General features: G+C 34.6%; 1 protein-coding gene across 3 annotated transcripts in view; it reads right to left on the bottom strand.

Moving 5' to 3' along the window:
• The window catches only part of ERCC6L2 (ERCC excision repair 6 like 2), a 134,059-nt gene that overhangs the window by 103,705 nt on the left and 11,508 nt on the right, over nucleotides 1–18,846 (bottom strand). For 2 of the 3 annotated variants that reach the window (XM_066257417.1, XM_066257416.1), the window contains exon 3: nucleotides 11,891–12,013. In XM_066257417.1, the coding sequence (XP_066113514.1) occupies nucleotides 11,891–12,013 (123 nt within the window). Of the gene's footprint in view, nucleotides 1–11,890; nucleotides 12,014–18,846 lie in introns of those variants that run through there. The other variant, XM_066257418.1, reaches the window with a different exon arrangement.

Genomic DNA, 18,846 nt, shown 5'->3' on the forward strand with positions numbered 1-18,846 from the left:
AAAAAAACCCTCAAGGAATTCATTACAACCAAACCAATGCTGCAAGAAATATTAAGGGGCCTGTTGTAAACAGAACAAGGGGGGGGAGTAAATCTAGTAAAAGAGGAATATAGATGTAAAGAACAAATTGGCAATAAACAACTATATATCAATAATAAACAAATGTAAATGGATTAAATGCTCCAATCAAAAGACATAGGGTAGCTGTATGGATAAGAAAACAGGATGCATACAAATGCTGTCTACAAGAGACACACCTCAAAACAAAAGATACAGACAGACTGAAATTGAAGGGATGGAAAAAATATTTCATGCAAATGGAAATAAAAAGCTGGGGTAGCAATACTTCTATCTGACAAAATAGACTTTAAAACAAAGGCTATAGTAAGGGATAAAAAAGTCACTACATAATGATAAAGGGAACAATCCAACAGGAAGATATAACCATTATAAATATCTATGTACCTAATATAGGAGCACCTAAATATATAAAGAAGATTTTGATGGACATTAAGGAGCAAGATCAATAGCAATACTATAATGGTAGGGGATTTCAATATCCCACTAACATCACTGCATAGATCCTCAAGAAAGAAAATTAACAAAGAAACAGCAGCCTTAAAGGATACACTAGATCAACTGGATTTAATAGATATCTTCAGAACCTTTCACCCTAAAGCAGCAGAATATACACTCTTTTTAACTGCTCATGGTACATTCTCTAGGATAGACCACATGTTAGGGCACAAAACGAGTTTCAATAAATTTAAGAAGACTGAAATCATATCAAGCATTTTCTTGATCACAATGTCATAAAATTAGAAATCAACTACAATAGAAAAACTGAAAAAAAATCAAACACTTGGAAACTAAATAGCATGTTATTAAACAACAAATGGGTTAACAATGAGATCAAGGAAGAAATAAAAAATTTCCTTGAAACAAATGAAAATGAACATACAACAACTCAAAATTTATGGGACACAGCAAAAGCAGTCCTGGAGGGAAGTTCATAGCACTACAGGCACACTTTAAGAAGCTAGAAAAAGCTCAAATAAACAACTTGACCCTGCATCTAAAATAACTAGAAAAAGAGCAGCAAATAAAGCCCAGAGGTAGTAGAAGGAAGGAAATAATAAAGATCAGAGAGAAAAATAAATGACATCGAGGCTAAAAAAACAATACAGAAGATCAATGAAACCAAGAGCTGGTTCTTTGAAAAGGTAAAAAAGATTGATGAACCTTTAACCAGATTCACCAAGAAAAAAAGGGAGGACTCAAATAAATAAAATTAGAAATGAGAGTGGAGAAGTAACAACTGACACAGCAGAAATAGAAAGGATTGTACGAAAATACTATGAAAAACTGTATGCCAAAAAATTAGACAACCTAGGTGAAATGGATAAATTCCTTGAAACATACAATCTTTCAAAAATCAATCTGGAAGAATCAGAAAACTTAAACAGATCAATTACAACAAAGGAGATTCAAACAACAAACAAAAGCCCTGGGCCAGATGGCTTCACAGGCAAATTCTACCAAATATTCAAAGAACTAACTTCTATCCTTCTCAAGCTATTTCAAAAAATTCAAGAGGAGGGAAGACTTCCAACTTCCTTTTATGAGGCGAGCATAATCCTCATTCCAAAACCAGGCAAAGACAATACAAAGAAAAAAAATCTCTGATGAATTTAGATGCTAAAATTCTCAACAAAATATTAGTAAACCGGATTCAGCAATACATGAAAAAAATCATACACCATGATCAAGTGGAATTTATTCTGGAGAGGCAAGGCTGGTACAATATTCACAAATCAATGTGATTCATCATATAAACAAAAGGAAGGAGAAAAATAACATGATAATTTCAATAGATGCAAAAAAAAAGCATTCGATAAAATCCAGCACCCATTTATGATAAAAACTCTCAGCAAAATGGGAATACAGGGAACATACCTCAACATGATAAAGGCCATCTATGACAAACCCACAGCCAACATCATACTCAATAAGCAAAAATTAAAAGCAATCCCCTTAAGATCAGGAACAAGGCAGGTGTGCCCCCTTTCACCACTCTTATTCAATATAATTCTGGAAGTCCTAGCCACAGCAATCAGACAAGAAGAAGAAATAAAAGGCATCCAAATTGGAAAAGAAGAAGTAAAACTATCATTATTTGCTGATAATATGATACTGTACATAGAAAACCCTAAAGTCACAGTAAAAATTGAATTCAGCAAGGTGGCAGGATATAAAATTAATATTCAGAAATCAGAGGCGTTTTTATACACCAACAATGAACTGTCTGAAAGAGAACTTAAGAAAACAATCTCATTCACTATTGCAACAACAAAAAAAATAAAGTACCTAGGAGTAAATTTAACCAAGGAGGTTAAAGACTTGTACTCGAAAAATTATAAAACATTGATAAAGGAGTTGAAGGAAGATACAAACAAGTGGAAGCATATACTGTGTTCGTTGATAGGAGGAATAAACTTCATTAAAATGTCTATATTGCCCAAAGCAATTTATAAATTCAATGCAATTCCTATAAGTTTCATAAACGTCTAATCACTGTTGCACACCTGAAAAGAATATATGTCAATAGTAATTTAAAAATTAAAAAATATTTTCAAAAACCTCAGAAAACCCTATCTCTCTTACCATTACAAGCATACCTCATTTTATTTTGCATTGCTTTGTTGTACTTCCCAAATGTTGCTTATTTACAAATTGAAGGCAAGACCCTCCACCAACAAAAAGATTATGGCTCACTTACTGTAATATTTCCTGTACTGCAGTAGTCTGGAAGTGAACCCACAATATCTCCGAGGTGTGCCTGTATATTACTAACCTACCCATATTTATTTCAGTATCTTTTGCTCTTCCACAGTTCCATGTATAAAATACCCTTGTTCTTATCGAAAGACAAACCCTGAACATATATACTGCTCACAAAAATTAGGGCATATTTCAAAATGAATATGAAGCGAATAAAAAAATTATTTCATTTTTTTTATTAAACAAGAACATCAGAAAAGCAAATGACAAGTCAAAGAAAGTTGTCTTGATTATGCAAATGAGATATAAAACCAACATTTATTTCATGGTGAAAACGCACTATACAAAAGGCTGAAAGTACTGAAGTATCTGCACATTCCTGATCCCCTAATTTTTGTGAGCAGTGTACAATAGCTCCTATTTCATTGGCAACCTAATGACAATCCTGGAGAAATTGCCTGCAATTTCCCCTACATGATTAACTTCCCCTTTTTAATTGACAACATCCATCCACAAGCAAACATGTTTTAATATTTCCCAGGGTTGAAAAACAAAAGAATATCAAAAACTTTCTTTTTACTTTACATCTCTTTCTAGCTTTCCTCCTCTACTTTACTTCCTTTAAAACAATGATCCTCAGGAGTTATCAATACTTATTTCTCCTATTTTCTTGTGAATTCATGTAAGTGGGACTTCTGTCCTACCTAACACTCCAGCCAAAGAAGTCCTTGTCAAAACTATCAACATATGTCTGTTTAGTCTTCTCGTGAATGTTTCAAAGTTCCACTGACCCTTCCCATACCAACCCTAAATCCTGCTGTCATCAACCATTTTAATGTTTAGTGTTTTCCCTAGTGTTTCCACTACTCCTAAGCTATTATATTTAATGGGGTTATAAGTTTCTTTTCTAACGTTTTATACTTGTCCAACTTGATTTAGATGAACCATTAAACATACTGAAAATTTTCAGTTTCACAATAAAATAATATGATACTACTCTAACTCCTTCTTCTCTCTTCTGTGGAATATTTTAGCTATGCCTTTTGTCAGTGACACAGTGGGTTTTTTTTCTTTTTTTCTTTCCTTTTTTTATTCAGTGAGAGGAGGGGAGGCAGAGAGAGACTCCTGCATGTACCCCAACAAGGATCCACTTGGCAAGCCCACTAGGGGGCATTGCTCTGTTGCTCAGCAACTGAGCTCTTCTTAGCGCCTGAGGCAGAGGTCATGGAGCCATACTAAGCACCCAGGGCCAACTCGCTCCAATCAAGCCATGGTTGCAGGAGGAGAAGGGAGAGAGAGAGAGAGAGAGAGAAAAGAGAGAAAAGAGAGAAAAGAGAGAAGTGAGAGGGGGAGGGGTGGAGAAGAAGATGGGTGCTTCTCCTGTGTGCCTTGACCGGGAATCACTCTGAGGATATCCACATGCCGGGCTGATGCTCTACCACTGAGCCAACAGGCCAGGGCCAGCTACACAGTGGTTTTCAACTGTCCACAGAGTAGTGCCAGCCCACGGCCAGTGCCGGTCTGCCAGAAATTTCATGCTGGTCTGCGAACAGGGTCTATAATCTTCATACAACATAAGGGTATTAAATCTTTTGCTGATCGGCCCTAGCTGGTTGGCTCAGTGGTAGAGCGTCGGCCTGGCGTGCGGAAGTCCTGGGTTCGATTTCCGGCCACAGCACACAGGAGAAGCGCCCATCTGTTTCTGCACCCCTCCCCCTCTCCTTCCTCTCTCTCTCTTCCCCTCCCGCAGCGAGGCTCCATTGGAGCAAAGATGGCCCAGGTGCTGGGGATGGCTCCATGGCCTCTGCCTCAGGTGCTAGAGTGGCTCTGGTCGCAACAGAGCAACGCCCCAGATGGGCAGAGCATCGCCCCCTGGTGGGCGTGCCGGGTGGATCCCGGTCGGGCGCATGTGGAGTCTGTCTGACTGCCTCCCAGTTTCCAGCTTCAGAAAATTACAAAAAAAAAAAAAAAAATCTTTTGCTGATCTACACGAAATTTCTGGTAGACCAGCAGTGGTCTGTGACCAGTGGTTGAAAACCACTCAGCTATAAGATGTCAAATCTGTTATTGTTTTGGAAAGAGAAAAAAGAACAGAAGATTAACTTACCAAATATGAGAGTTCCTTTTTCTCATCCCATTATCAAGCATATAATATAAGTACTTTCTCATCATACTTGATTCATCTCAAATACTTTAGTTATGTATTTATTTTATTGATTGATTGATTGGAGAGAGAAAAAGAGAGAGAGAAACATCAATTTATTGTTCCACTTACTTATGCATTTATTGGTTGATTCTTGTATGTGACTGACTGGGGATCAACCAGCAACCTTGGAGTATAGGGACGATGCTCTAACTGACTGAGCTACCTGGCCAGGTTTATTTCAAATATTTTTGAGTTTATGCTGTAACTTCTATTTTTCTCCTATTTTCAAGTATAAAATTAGGGTTCTAAAAACTAAGTCCAATTATAGAGTCTCCCTGTATCCCCCTTTTTTGTATATTACAAGATGAAAATGTTGGGTCCAAATTCCCTCTGAATATTTTGAGCAGTTTTTCACTTGAGGGGTCATTTATCAAAGATGCATGACTCTAAAGATTTCTAGAAATAGCAGGCCAAGACTCTTGTTTAAAACTGACATTTCTTACAGTCATTATTGGTCTTCAAAATTGTAAAAGGAAAATCAAATGGTTCATACTAAATAGTAATACTAAAAGAGGTCAGAGAACTGAGTTTGCAAGGTACAGAAAAAGTATATAAGATGAAAATTTTAAATGTTTACTATTATGCCATAAATAATATTGTATTTCATAAGCCTATTTTTAGGAAAAGAAGCCAAACAATAAAATGAAAAGCAGTGTTGTCCAACTGCTACGTCAGTACACACAAAACAACTCTATTTCTTATTCTGAAGCTAAGAAACAAAATTAAATCTAATATATAATATAAATAAAATTAAAATTTGCTCTATAATCTTCATACAACATAAGGGTGTTAAATCTTTTGCTGATCGGCCCTGGCCGTTTGGCTCAGCAGTAGAGTGTCGGCCTGGCGTATGGAAGTCCCAGGTTCGATTCCCGGCCAGGGCACACAGGAGAAGCACCCATCTGCTTCTCCACCCCTCCCCCTCTCCTTCCTCTCTATCTCTCTTTTCCTCTCCTGCAGCCAAGGCTCAATTGGAGCAAAGTTGGCCCGGGTGCTGAGGATGGCTCCATGGCCTCCATCTTAGGCACTAGAATGGCTCTGGCTGCAACAGAGCAACACCCCAGATGGGCAGAGCATTGCCCCCAGTGGGCATGCCGGGTGGATCGCCGTTGTGCGCATGCGGGAATCTGTCTGACTGCCTCCTCGCTTCTAACTTTGGGGAAAAAAAAATAATAATAAATGAAACCATGCATGTCAATACCAAGGTGGAAATAGCACTGCATATTAAGAGGACAATGACATACTAACAGAACTATAATGAAGGTTTCACATGGCAGAAGTGAGATATCAAGGTGAAAAATAAAATGCACCATTTTAGAGATATATTACGTGCCATAAAATTGGAATGTTTGCTATGTAGTTGACCCTTGAACAACTGGTTTGAACAGTGTGGATCCACCTATACACAGATTCTTTTCACTAAACAGTTGGGCTTTTGTCTCCCCAGGTTTCACATCTGTGGCTTTAACCAACTGTGGATCAAAAACACTATTTTTGACCTGCAGTTGTGAATCAGCGAATGTTGAGGGATGACTGTGTGCACTGTTCTACATCATTTTATATCAGAGACTTACGGTAAGTATCTATGGATCTTGGAATCATGAATACGAAGGGAAAACTGTATGACAAGTGTACAATTAAATGCCAAAGTTCTAAAGAATATTCTCTGCAATGCTTTTGGTAATATTTTTAACTTTTACAGTCTTAATTCTTTCAAAAATTCCCAATCTAATTCATACCCCATTGTGCATAGTTGATAACTTTATCTTTGGAATACTCTCATTATTTAATGAATGGGAATTTAAGTTTAGAATCCACTCTAGTCAGGAGCCCCTCCAAATCCTTTTTATCAAAGCAGCATAATAATATTACTACAACTAGAGAAACAGTCTATTAAACCAGAAAATTATAAACCAATATCCCACCAATGAATAGCAAATCAATAATTATCATAACTTATTTATGTCTCCTGTCTAACGTAATTAGACAGGAGACATAAATAAGATATGAGAATTGTAATGACAACTAAAATTATAATTATTTGCAGAAAATATATGTAAACCTTCTAAATAAACAGTAAAAATTATTATAAACAGTAAAATAACTAAAGAAGTAGAATTTATAAATATATGTGGCTTTAATACACATAAAAACACAACCAGTTAGAAAACACAATCTTTAAATTTTCATTTGTAATAGGAACCCCCCAAAATAGAATACCTACTGAAACTTAATGAATCAGAAACAAGATATATGAAGAAAACCAGAAATTTTGAGGGGAAAGGAACAACTTTGATATATAGTATCTATATGGTAAAAAGATTCATTCCCCCTATATAAACCTATAAAATATAATACCAACTAAAACATCAATAGAGTTTTAGAAGAAAGTTGAGAAAATTTGAAAAGAACTAGTCCCACCAAATTTTAAAACCTATTTTAAAGCTAAAATAATTATAACTGTTTAGCACTAGAAGAGAATCGAGCAAATAAATGAATAGGACAGAACAATATGTCTAGAAATAGGCCTAAATATATAAATGAGTTTTAGTTTTACCCAAAAATGACCCTTAAAATCAATATGAAAAACAGGGCTTATTCAATAAATGACTTTAAGATAACTGGCTAACCATTGGGGGGTTGTGGTGGGGATAAAACTGGGTTATTTGTTACTGCCTGTAACAAAATAAATTCTAGCTCAAGTAAAGATATAAACATATAAAATAAAATCTACACATTATAAAAGAATCAGGGGTGAACTAATTTACAATCTCAGAGTACAAAAGATTTCTTTCTAGGTAGATAAAACCCCTTGAAGCTATAAAGACAGATATATTTATCTAATTTTTTTAAATCTATAGAAGTACTTTCAAAAGATTGAATTCTAGAATATATGACTAAGGATATGAACCAAGAAATATGATTAAAAACTAGAACTTGATTTAAAAATGAACAAAGATATTAAAAATGTTCTTTAAGCATCTGAAAAATGTTCAACCTCACTCATAACTTAAAGAATGGAAATCAAAGCAAGATATACTTTTCCTAATCTCTCAGACTCATAGAAATTTCTTTTTGTCCATCACTATGGCAGATGAAAAAGTGGAAACCAGACAGATACTCTTATACAAATTATACAAACTGACAAGACCTCTTAAAAGGGCAGCTTGACTCCAACTATCAAAATGTAATATGCATATATAATTAATTTCAGTATCACATACTATACAATTCTGGTACCAAGAATTTAACCTGCCTGATCTGTGGCTGCACAGTGGATAAAGAGTCAACCTGGAAAGGTGAGGTTGCCAGTTTGAAACCTTGTGCTTGCCCAGTTAAGGCACATATGAGAAACAACAATGAGTTGATGCTTCCCACGCCTCCTCCTCGCTCCTGCCTTTCTCTCTTTCTTCTCTAAAATCAATAAAGTATTTTAAAAAACAAGAAAAAAGAATTTAACCTACAGTTATAACAAAAGCTTCAAAGATAAATGCATAAGGATATTCATAGTAGCATCATTTGCAAGATAATCCTTTCAGTGAAAATCAGGTACTAAAGAAATAAAGCATAATAAATAAAATCCTGGAAAAATATTTTTGTTCAGTCCACTGAAATTGCTTCTGATGCTGGTATTGTGATGGCTAGAAAAATCTTCCTCCTTTGCATTAATATCAATTAAAATTTTACCTATAATCTCTAAAGTTTTATCATACAAGATAGTGACATTTTAAAATGAACTTACTATGATTCATTTTCATAAAGACTAGAGTCCAATCTTATCCTAAATCTGAAAAATCACTGCAAAAATCAACATCGAAAATACATAGTTTGAGTCTTTACCTTTAGGAATTTATACTTGGCTCAAAACATCTATTTCATTCATTCTTAGATGATTTATTCACACTTCAAAAGTTTAAAAATGTATATGAGATGTATCATATCACACACATACCTTAAACCTACCGCTCCTTAATGTGTAACATTCAATTCATTAAAAGGATGTTTTCAAGGAATTACGACATTAATTGGACAGGATTCCATTGCAAATATGCATTAGCGTAATAAATACAGTATAAAGGATTTTCTTTCTTCTCTAGTTATTTCATAGACTGTCTTTTAAAAAATGTTCAGAGTTTGAAATGGACCAATACAAATTTTTCTTTTAAGAATTTCATCACACAAAAGAAATTAAGGCATCCAAATCTAAAAGGAGTAAGTAAAATGGTCTCTGGTAATAGGTGATATAATATTATATATACAAAACTCTAGAGACTCCACTAAAATCTGTAAGAACTAATAAATCAGTACAGTTGCAGGATATAAAATCCATATAAAAAATCAGCCATGTTTCTATAAACTAGCAGTAAACTATTGGAAAAAAGAAATTAAGAAAACAATGAAAGGAAATGCACAGTAATGTATCAAAGATGGAACAATTACGCCAGTCATTTCCTTAGAGTAGCTAGTTTTAGACATCAGTACTCCACTTCCTTTATACAAAGTACTGCAAATAGTTGTCTAAAGCAGGAGAACTTTCTTAGGAGAATTCTACAGTGAACATTGGGGCTGAGGAAAGTTCTGAATTTCACAAATAAAGAAAAAGTCCTAAACACTTTCAGACAAAAGTGAAAATGTCCTTTCCAAAGGAAAATATTCAGTTCAGCATTGGATCCTCATCTGATGCAACAAAACAAGCAATCAAAAACAAAGGCCAAGCCCTCCCAGCACTCCCCCACCCAATAATATGTAGTCACTAGAAAATTTTAATACTTCCTTTTTAATAGTACTTGGGTAATAAAAAAAAAAACTAAAGTCAGAGATAATTTAGGAAAGAATAATGAAAAGACTACACATTAAAATGACGAATGCAGTCAAAGTAACTATTCAAAGGAACATTTATAGCCTTGATGGAATTTATTAGAATATAAAAAAAAAGATTGAAAATATAGTAAATGAATTAAGAATTTAACTGAAGGAGGTAGAAAAGTAGAAATGCATATTACAGTGAGAAATTTACATATATATATATAGAGAGAGAGAGAGAGAAAGGAAGGGAGGAAAGAAGGAAGAAGGGAGGTAAGAAAGGAGGGAGAGAAGGAAAGAGGGAGGGAGGGAGGGAGGGAGGGAGGGAGGGAAGGAGGGAGGGAGGGAGGGAAGGAAGGGAGGGAGGGAGGGAGGGAGGGAGGGGGGAAAGAAGGGAAGAAAAGGAGGGAAGAAAGGAGGGAAGAAAGGAAAGAAGGACAGGAAGAAAGGAAAAAAGGGAGAGAGGCAACCATCAGTGTCACTTAAGGTGGTTACTAGCATATTTCATCACACCATCAAATAAATATCTTACTTTACTTTTCTCTTCTCCCATTTTGTTCTTTCCAAAATATTTAAAAATATTTAAATTCTTACTTTCCCATTTTTTCTCTCCACTCTGTCTGCTAATGCAAGCTCTGCAATGACATTTGGAAGCAAAGAACTACTGAGTCCAGGACTAAAAGCAGTACTTGAACTCTTGGAGATTTAAAACATATTCAGAATCATAGTGTCCTTTAGGATCAAATTTAATTTGACACTTAGGATCCATTTATGCTGTTAAATATAATAAAGAGAATTTAAAGTAATAATAATGATAATACCTTAAGCCAATACTTCTCAAAATTTTGCACTGAAAATCCCCTAATGATGCACAAGAGTAAACTGGGACTTCTCAACAGTTTTATATATGAGAGACTCTTTTAAAATGTGTGAAAAGTGATTCATTACCATAATCTAATACAGACTTCATAAAATCTGTATTAGGAAATACTTTCTTCATTTCTATCCAGTTTCCTCCATGCTGAGCAATATAAAAGTATTGACACATAGATATAGTATACTCTTTTTGCATTTCATTATTTTGTTAGAAATAATTTTTTTCTTCCTTTAAAAAGTGAAAGGAAGGGAGATAGAGAAACAGACCCTGAATGTGCCCCCGACCGGAATGCACTCAACAACTCCAGTCTGGGGCCAATGCTCTGTCCATCTGGGGCCATGCTTTTAAATAAGCTATTTTTAGCACCTGAGGCAGAGGCTCCATGGAGCCAACCACAGCCCCCAGATTGTAGCATTTGAATCAACTGAGACATCACTGTAGGAGGGTTAGAGAGAGAGAGAGAGAGAGAGAGAGAGAGAGAGAGAGAAGGGGGGATGGGGGAGAAGCAGATAGTTGCTTCTCCTGTATGCCTGGACCAGGAATTGAATCTGGGACATCCACATACCAGGCTGACACTATACCACTGACTCAACCGGTCAGGGCCAGAAATATCTTTTTTTTTTTAAATCATGTGTAAGATATTTAGAAACATACACTTACAAAGGAGAAAGCTGGCATGTGGGCATAAATAGTATTCATAGTCCCATGGGCAGAGAGACAGAGACAAGCCTAGATCTTAGACATTCTGATTCCAACCTCAGTGTTCCTTATATAAGAAGAATTTGTTTTGTATTTTGGGGATGTGGTCTTCTAAGCAACTTTAAATATCAATGACAAACCTTTGCTAGCTATATCTACAACTGTCTCCTTTTCATTCTCACATAAAGAAAAACAGTATAATGAACTTCAACTAACTTTATATGTACTTTCAAGAATACTTAACAAATTAATTAAACTAAATCATATAAATCTAGCCAAGCAAAGGATTGAAACCCTGAAACAAGTTCAAGCTGAAATTATATTTTTCCATTCTGAGAGTCAATCATATTTAACTTGAGGATAAAATTGGCAATCCTTCAAAAATTAGGTTCCTAAAATAAATATTTTAATAATGGTTCAAAATTCTTATGTTTCAAATTTATACTATAATGTGTGATGTTTAAATTCTTTTATATATTTTTGCAATACCAATTTCCTGAGTTGTATACACCTAGATATCTTACCTTTTTTGCTATGGACAAAGAGGGTTCCTTTTTCAGACTTCTTAGTAAAAACTCTGGCATGTTATTTTCAATATCTTCACGAGTTCCCTTTTTTTTCAAAACTGCAGCCAAAAATGAAATAACCTGGAAAAAAAAACTTTTCCATCAATGTGTATATCATACTGGACAATATTTTACTGCTTACATGATTCATTACCTAGTATTGGTTTTATTTATTTGTATTAAAAAATGTATAATATACATGTTTATCCTTGAATAGAGTAAAAAATTCTCGTATTGCCATCTCCTCCATGATAAGTTCTACCTACTCAATGAATTATTTCTTGATTTAATCAGTTGAGACATTATCTTGTTTTTTTGTTTTGATACATGGAAACTAATGGTTCATATTCTCTATTAGAATAAACTGTATATTCTTTTTTCCCTGTAAAAAAATAAATTCCTTAAGGGGGAATATATAGCTCATAAATCAGTGCACTTATTTATCCAATAAATATAGGTGGAATGATTATATGTTATTTTAAGATAAACTAAGATAATTCATCAATATATACATCATTCCAAAAATCAAGTGAGAAAGACAGACGTAGAAAAAAATATATAATCTCAGGGCCTGACCAGGCGGTGGCACAGTGGATAGAGTGCCGGACTGAGATGCCAAGGACCCAGGTTCAAAACCTCGAGGTCGCCAGCTTGAGCGTGGGCTCATTTGGTTTGGCAAAAGCTCACCAGCTTGGACCCAAGGTCTCTGGCTCGAGCAAGGGGTTACTCGGTCTGCTGAAGGCCCGTGGTCAAGGCACATATGAGAAAGCAATCAATGAACAACTAAGGTGTCGTAATGCACAACAAAAACTAATGATTGATGCTTCTCATCTCTCTGTTCCTGTCTGTCTGTCCCTGTCTATCCCTCCCTCTCTCTCTCTCTCTGACTCTGTCTCTGTAAAAAAAATAAATAAATAAAATAAAAAACAACAACTCAGGTAATGAAGAGCAAGAAATAGTCAATCAATTGGACTACAGTTGTTTGGAAGCTATGTGAATTTGGGCCAGTTACTTAACCTCTTTAAATAACTGTAAAAATAGCAAAAATAATATTGGTAGGGTTGTTTTAAAGATTCAAGGAGAAAAGTATAAAATATGCACGGGGCAGGGTGAATTGATATTTACTTTAAAAAAATAAATTATATAAATATTAATACCTAAAAAAGTTAGAAAGTTAGCAAAGCTATAGGGAAATAATATTTTTAGCATGAGTGTGAATATCTATAATCTGAATTCTAAGTGACAGAAGATAAGAATGGTGCAGGAGGAGTATTTAAAATAATAAAGGCCAAAAATCTCAAAAAACTGACTAAAAATAATTCAAGCCATATAGTCCAGATCCACTAAGAACATCAAGCCAAAAAATATAAAAATCTGCAAGTAGATGCTTCATACAATAACTGCTCAAAACTTAAGAGATTTAAAATAAATATTAAAAGCAGCCAGAGGTAAAAACAACAGATGACCTATAAAAAAGCAACAATTCAACAAATAACTGACTTTGAAGCAAAAACAGTGGAAGACTTTATACAATAGAATACTTTCAAAGTGATGAAGAAAATAAAAGCAATCTAGTTTTATAACCAGTGAAATTATCATTCAAGAATGAAGCTAAAGATATTTTCAGACAAACAAAAACAGACAATTTATCACCAAAAAAGCCATACTAAAGAAAATAACTAAAGGATATTTTCAGGCACAAAGAAAATGATCGTATGTAGACACTCAGTAATACAAGGAAAATCAAGAGCAACAAAAAGAATACATATATACAAAATATAAATGTATATTGGCATTATGAAACAATTAATAAAATATTTGGTTGGGATTAAATAACAGAATAATTAAAAGATATGCCAAGAAATGTATGTGAGTTAGAAAGGGCACAAGTGTAGTTATAATATTCAGAGGTCCTTAGGCTATCCAGGAGGATATAAAAGTAATAATTTACATTAGATTTTGACAAATCAAGAATATCTGTTGTAATTTCTAGTGTGATCACTAGAAGAAGAATACAAGAAAAGTAGATGAATCCACAAGCACAATGGTAGCTTTTGAAATAACTCAAAATAAAATAATCAGTAAAGTTACAGACTATTCAAATAACATGGTTAGCAAATTTGACCTAATGAACATCTGATATACAAATGGCCAAAGAACACACAAAAAGTTGTTCAATATCATGAAAAGTTGTTCAATATCATGAAGATGTTCAATATCATTGATTATTATGAAAATGTAAATCAAAACTATAATGAGACACCACTTCACATGCATTTAGAATGGCTATAATGAAGAAAACAGAAAATAACAAATGATGGCAAGGATGCAGAGAAACAAAACACCTCAGACATTGCTGGTGGGTATGTAAACAGTGTAACCACTGTGGAAAATGGAGTATCAGTTCCTCTAAAAGTTAAACACAGAATTACCATATGACCCAATAATTCCATTCTTAAATACATATACAAGAGAAATGAAAGCTTACGTCCACACAGAAATGTGTATGTAAATGTTCATAGCAGCATTATTCATAACAGCGAAAAGGTGGAATAACCCAGATGTCCACCCAAGGATTCATGGTTAAACAAATTGTAGTACTTACTATATATAATGGAACATTATTCACTTATAAAGGGAATGAAGTACTGAAATATGCTACAACTTGGATGAACCTTGAAAACATTACAGTAAGTGAAAAGAAGCCCAATACAAAAGGCCAAAATTGTATGACTCCTTTTATATGACATATTCACAAAAAGGAAAATCCATGGAGGCAGAAAGCCAATTGGTGGTTGCCAGGGATAGTGGGAGGGGGAAATGAAGAGGATTACTTAATGGATACTGGGTGTTCTTCTATGCTATGAAAACATTTTGAAACCAGACAGAAATAAGGCTGAACAACATTATGAATGCATTAAAGATCACTGAACTGTATACTTTAAAATGGTTAATTTATGTTGTGTGAATTTCACTTCAATGAAAAAATTATAGCTTGCATTTTTATAAGAACATTTATATTTTGATATTATTAATATTATTTCAGTTCTTAAAAATAGTAAAAATTAAATGTAAAATGTCAAACTAGTACATATTAATGATTGAATAAATAAAAGCTATTTTTGTAAGCATCATTCCACTTAGGTCAGAAGACTTTATTCCCTGTATATAATTTTGTATATCACAATAAATAAAGTAGACTTTCAGTAAATAGTTATCTAAAATTATAAAATAATAATATACAAGAATGGTAAAACTTGAACTTAGTCCTAAAATTTTCTTAAAAAACTGCATTCCTAACCCACATTAGGTAAGGCCATGCAATGCAAGAGTTAGAGGAAAGACTTCAGAGTTTGACTAACCAGCTTTATATCTGACCTAGGGCAATTCACATGAACTCTACAAATTTCTATTTTTTCATCAATAAAATGAGGACAGTAACATCTCATTAACATGTATGTTTGATGGGAAATCTCTATCATAGAGCCAGGCATATAGGGATCATTAAATAAAAGCTGTAACCATAAAGATACACAATTACCCAATTCAACTTAAAATTTATAAGTGCATTTAATAAGAATATATTTATTACCTACTACACGTCAGGTGCTGTGCTGGGTATTGAAAAGGGTTAGATGAAAGGCTTACTTTTATCTTCTAGCAGAAATTCACTGACTTGGAGAGGGAGCCAGGGGTGGGGGACTGGAAAGGAGATGAGTTGAGAAAGCATGGTTGAGGGAAAAAACAACTAATGAACAGAAAACAGAGTTATTAAAAAATTCACTTAACAACTGATATAAGCAAAATGGATAATGCACTAGAAGAGCCCAGATTAAGGAGGCAGAAAAAATATTCCACAAATAACTGAGTTTAAACATTGGACAATTTAAATATTTTTAATATAATCTCATAAAAGAGCTTTGATGCCTGCTCACAATTTCCACTTTATAATTATTTTAGTTAAGTTTAATGTTATTTATGCTTTGTATTCAAAAATATGTAATCTATGTTTCAAATTTACCAAATTCCTAGACAATGTAAATATTCATAACATTTCAAGTACTGACCACTTCTAGGAATATAATTTAATACTGAAAGAATTAAAGAAAATTTATAATTAAAAATGTAGGTGACTGGGGTATTGACTAAAAAAAAACATGAGGAAAATTTCTAGGGTAAGGAAAATGTTATATATCTTGGTTATACTCTATATAGACTCTTTCTCTTTCTGTTTCTATATATATATATATATATATATACACACACACACACACATACATATGTCAAAACTCATTGAACTATATACTTAAGATCTATTTATTTTACCGTTTTTAATCATACTATAATTAAAGACATACAAACACAACACTACATGCACACATTAATATATATATTCTCGGCCCTGGCCGGTAGGCTCAGCGGTAGAGCGTCGGCTAGCGTGCGGAGGACCCGGGTTCGATTCCCGGCCAGGGCACATAGGAGAAGCGCCCATTTGCTTCTCCACCCCTCCGCCGCGCTTTCCTCTCTGTCTCTCTCGTCCCCTCCCGCAGCCAAGGCTCCACTGGAGCAAAGATGGCCCGGGCGCTGGGGATGGCTCTGAGGCCTCTGCCCCAGGCGCTAGAGTTGCTCTGGTCGCAACATGGCGACGCCCAGGAGGGGCAGAGCGTCGCCCCCTGGTGGGCAGAGCGTCGCCCATGGTGGGCGTGCCGGGTGGATCCCGGTCGGGCGCATGCGGGAGTCTGTCTGACTGTCTCTCCCTGTTTCCAGCTTCAGAAAAATGAAAAAAATAAAATAAATAAAAAAAAATATATATATATATATATTCTCAAAGGCTACTGAGAAGATACCTATTAGATCCAATATGACATTCTAATGCGGTAATATAAAACTTGATCTTTTGCTTTGCTCTTAACTCATCTGTGGATTGTTTCATTATAGGAAAATTATATTCCTAATTATAACTCATAATTCAGTCTGTTCATTTAAGATGATATACAATCTTAATTCTATATCAAATTTCATGAAACAAAGATATGTGAAATGTCCATTTTACTTATTTAAGAAACTCATCCTTGTAAGAAGTTCATAGAAGGTGGCTAAATTTGTAAGTTCTAATTATAGATTAGCTGTAACTTAACTCACTAAATCCACTAATAATTTTAAAGAAAAACCTCTGCATCTCATTTAAATAACCTATACTACCTCCTAAGATTGCTCATCTACCCACCCTCCAAAAAAGGTTAAAAAAAAATCAACTTAACTTTAGTTGAGAATATACACTAAGTGGACAGGCTAACTAAAACCACTGAGAAATGTAGCTCTTTATATGAAGGTAATGCTAGCAGTAATGTGTCAACATCTAAAAGGCAGATAGAGAAAGGGAAAATGGAAAGAATAACACATGTGGACCAGGATTCTAATTGGCACTCAGCACTTTCACCCTCATGTCTATTGATCAAATTTATCACAAGCCCAAGACACGCAAAGGAAACTGGGAAATGTATACTCTGTGTCATCTAGCCCCAGCTCTGAGAAGGCAACGCCATCTCTACCATGCTATATTAGCATAGTAGAGGTCAATCCAAACTGAAGTATAGTTACAATGAAGATTTACAAAACTAATATAGAAAAAAAGGAACATTTTAAAATATGAAATAGTTGTAAAGTTATGTTTAGATAAAGATGAAAAGAACAAAAATAAGCATTTAAAACAGACACATACCAAATAGTAAAAGTCCAAAAACTTCATTTTAGCAGCTTTCTGTTTTTCACAGGCATTCCTTTCCAAATGTCAAGCAAACATTTGTATAGGCCATTTTCCTCACATACAGACTGCTCATGAGTCAGACGCTGGGAAATAATGCAACAAAGCTTCTTTGACCAGGAGAAGGTATAACAGAAATTGTCTGTTTCTTATAGGATTAAAAAAAAAAAAAAAGAAGCCTACATTTCTTACTTTTCATACCCTTGGGAGATAGAAAGGTGAGAGAGTATGCTGAATCATACTTCAAAAAGTATGATGATTTTGCTTGCTTAAAAATAATTTTTTAAAAGTACTGTTTTGAAAGGAGCCTAGCCCATTTATCTTTACAAACTTCTATTCCTGAAATCCTAACTACATGCCAAAAAAAAAAAAAAGCAATTTATCTTTAAAATACGAGGACATTTTTGTTTCTTCTTCAAAGGGTTTGTGGCTCTGGAGGGTTAGTCTCTCACATTGGATTTTTTTTTTTTATTTTATTTTATAATTTTATTTTTTTAATGGGGTGACATCAATAAATCAGGATACATATATTCAAAGATAACAAGTCCAGGTTATCTTGTCGTTCAATTATGTTGCATACCCACCACCCAAAGTCAGATTGTCCTCTGTCACCTTCTATCTTGTTTTCTTTGTGCCCCTCCCCACCCCCTATCCCTCTCCCATTCCCCCCTCCCCCCCGTAACCACCACACTCTTATCAATGTCTCTTAGTTTCACTATTATGTCCCACCTACGTATGGAATAATACAGTTCCTGTTTTTTTCTGATTTACTTATTTCGCTTCGTATCATGTTATCAAGATCCCACCATTTTGCTGTAAATGTTCCGATGTCATCATTTCTTATGGCTGAGTAGTATTCCATAGTGTATATGTGCCACATCTTCTTTATCCAGTCATCTATTGATGGGCTTTTTGGTTGTTTCCATGTCCTGGCCACTGTGAACAATGCTGCAATAAACATGGGGCTGCATGTGTCTTTACGTATCAATGTTTCTGAGTTTTGGGGATATATACCCAGTAGAGGGATTGCTGGGTCATAAGGTAGTTCTATTTTCAGTTTTTTGAGGAACCACCATACTTTCTTCCATAATGGTTGTACTACTTTACATTCCCACCAACAGTGTATGAGGGTTCCTTTTTCTCCACAGCC

Source organism: Saccopteryx bilineata, chromosome 2 (genome assembly GCF_036850765.1).
Source record: "Saccopteryx bilineata isolate mSacBil1 chromosome 2, mSacBil1_pri_phased_curated, whole genome shotgun sequence".
Classification (NCBI taxonomy): domain Eukaryota; kingdom Metazoa; phylum Chordata; class Mammalia; order Chiroptera; family Emballonuridae; genus Saccopteryx; species Saccopteryx bilineata.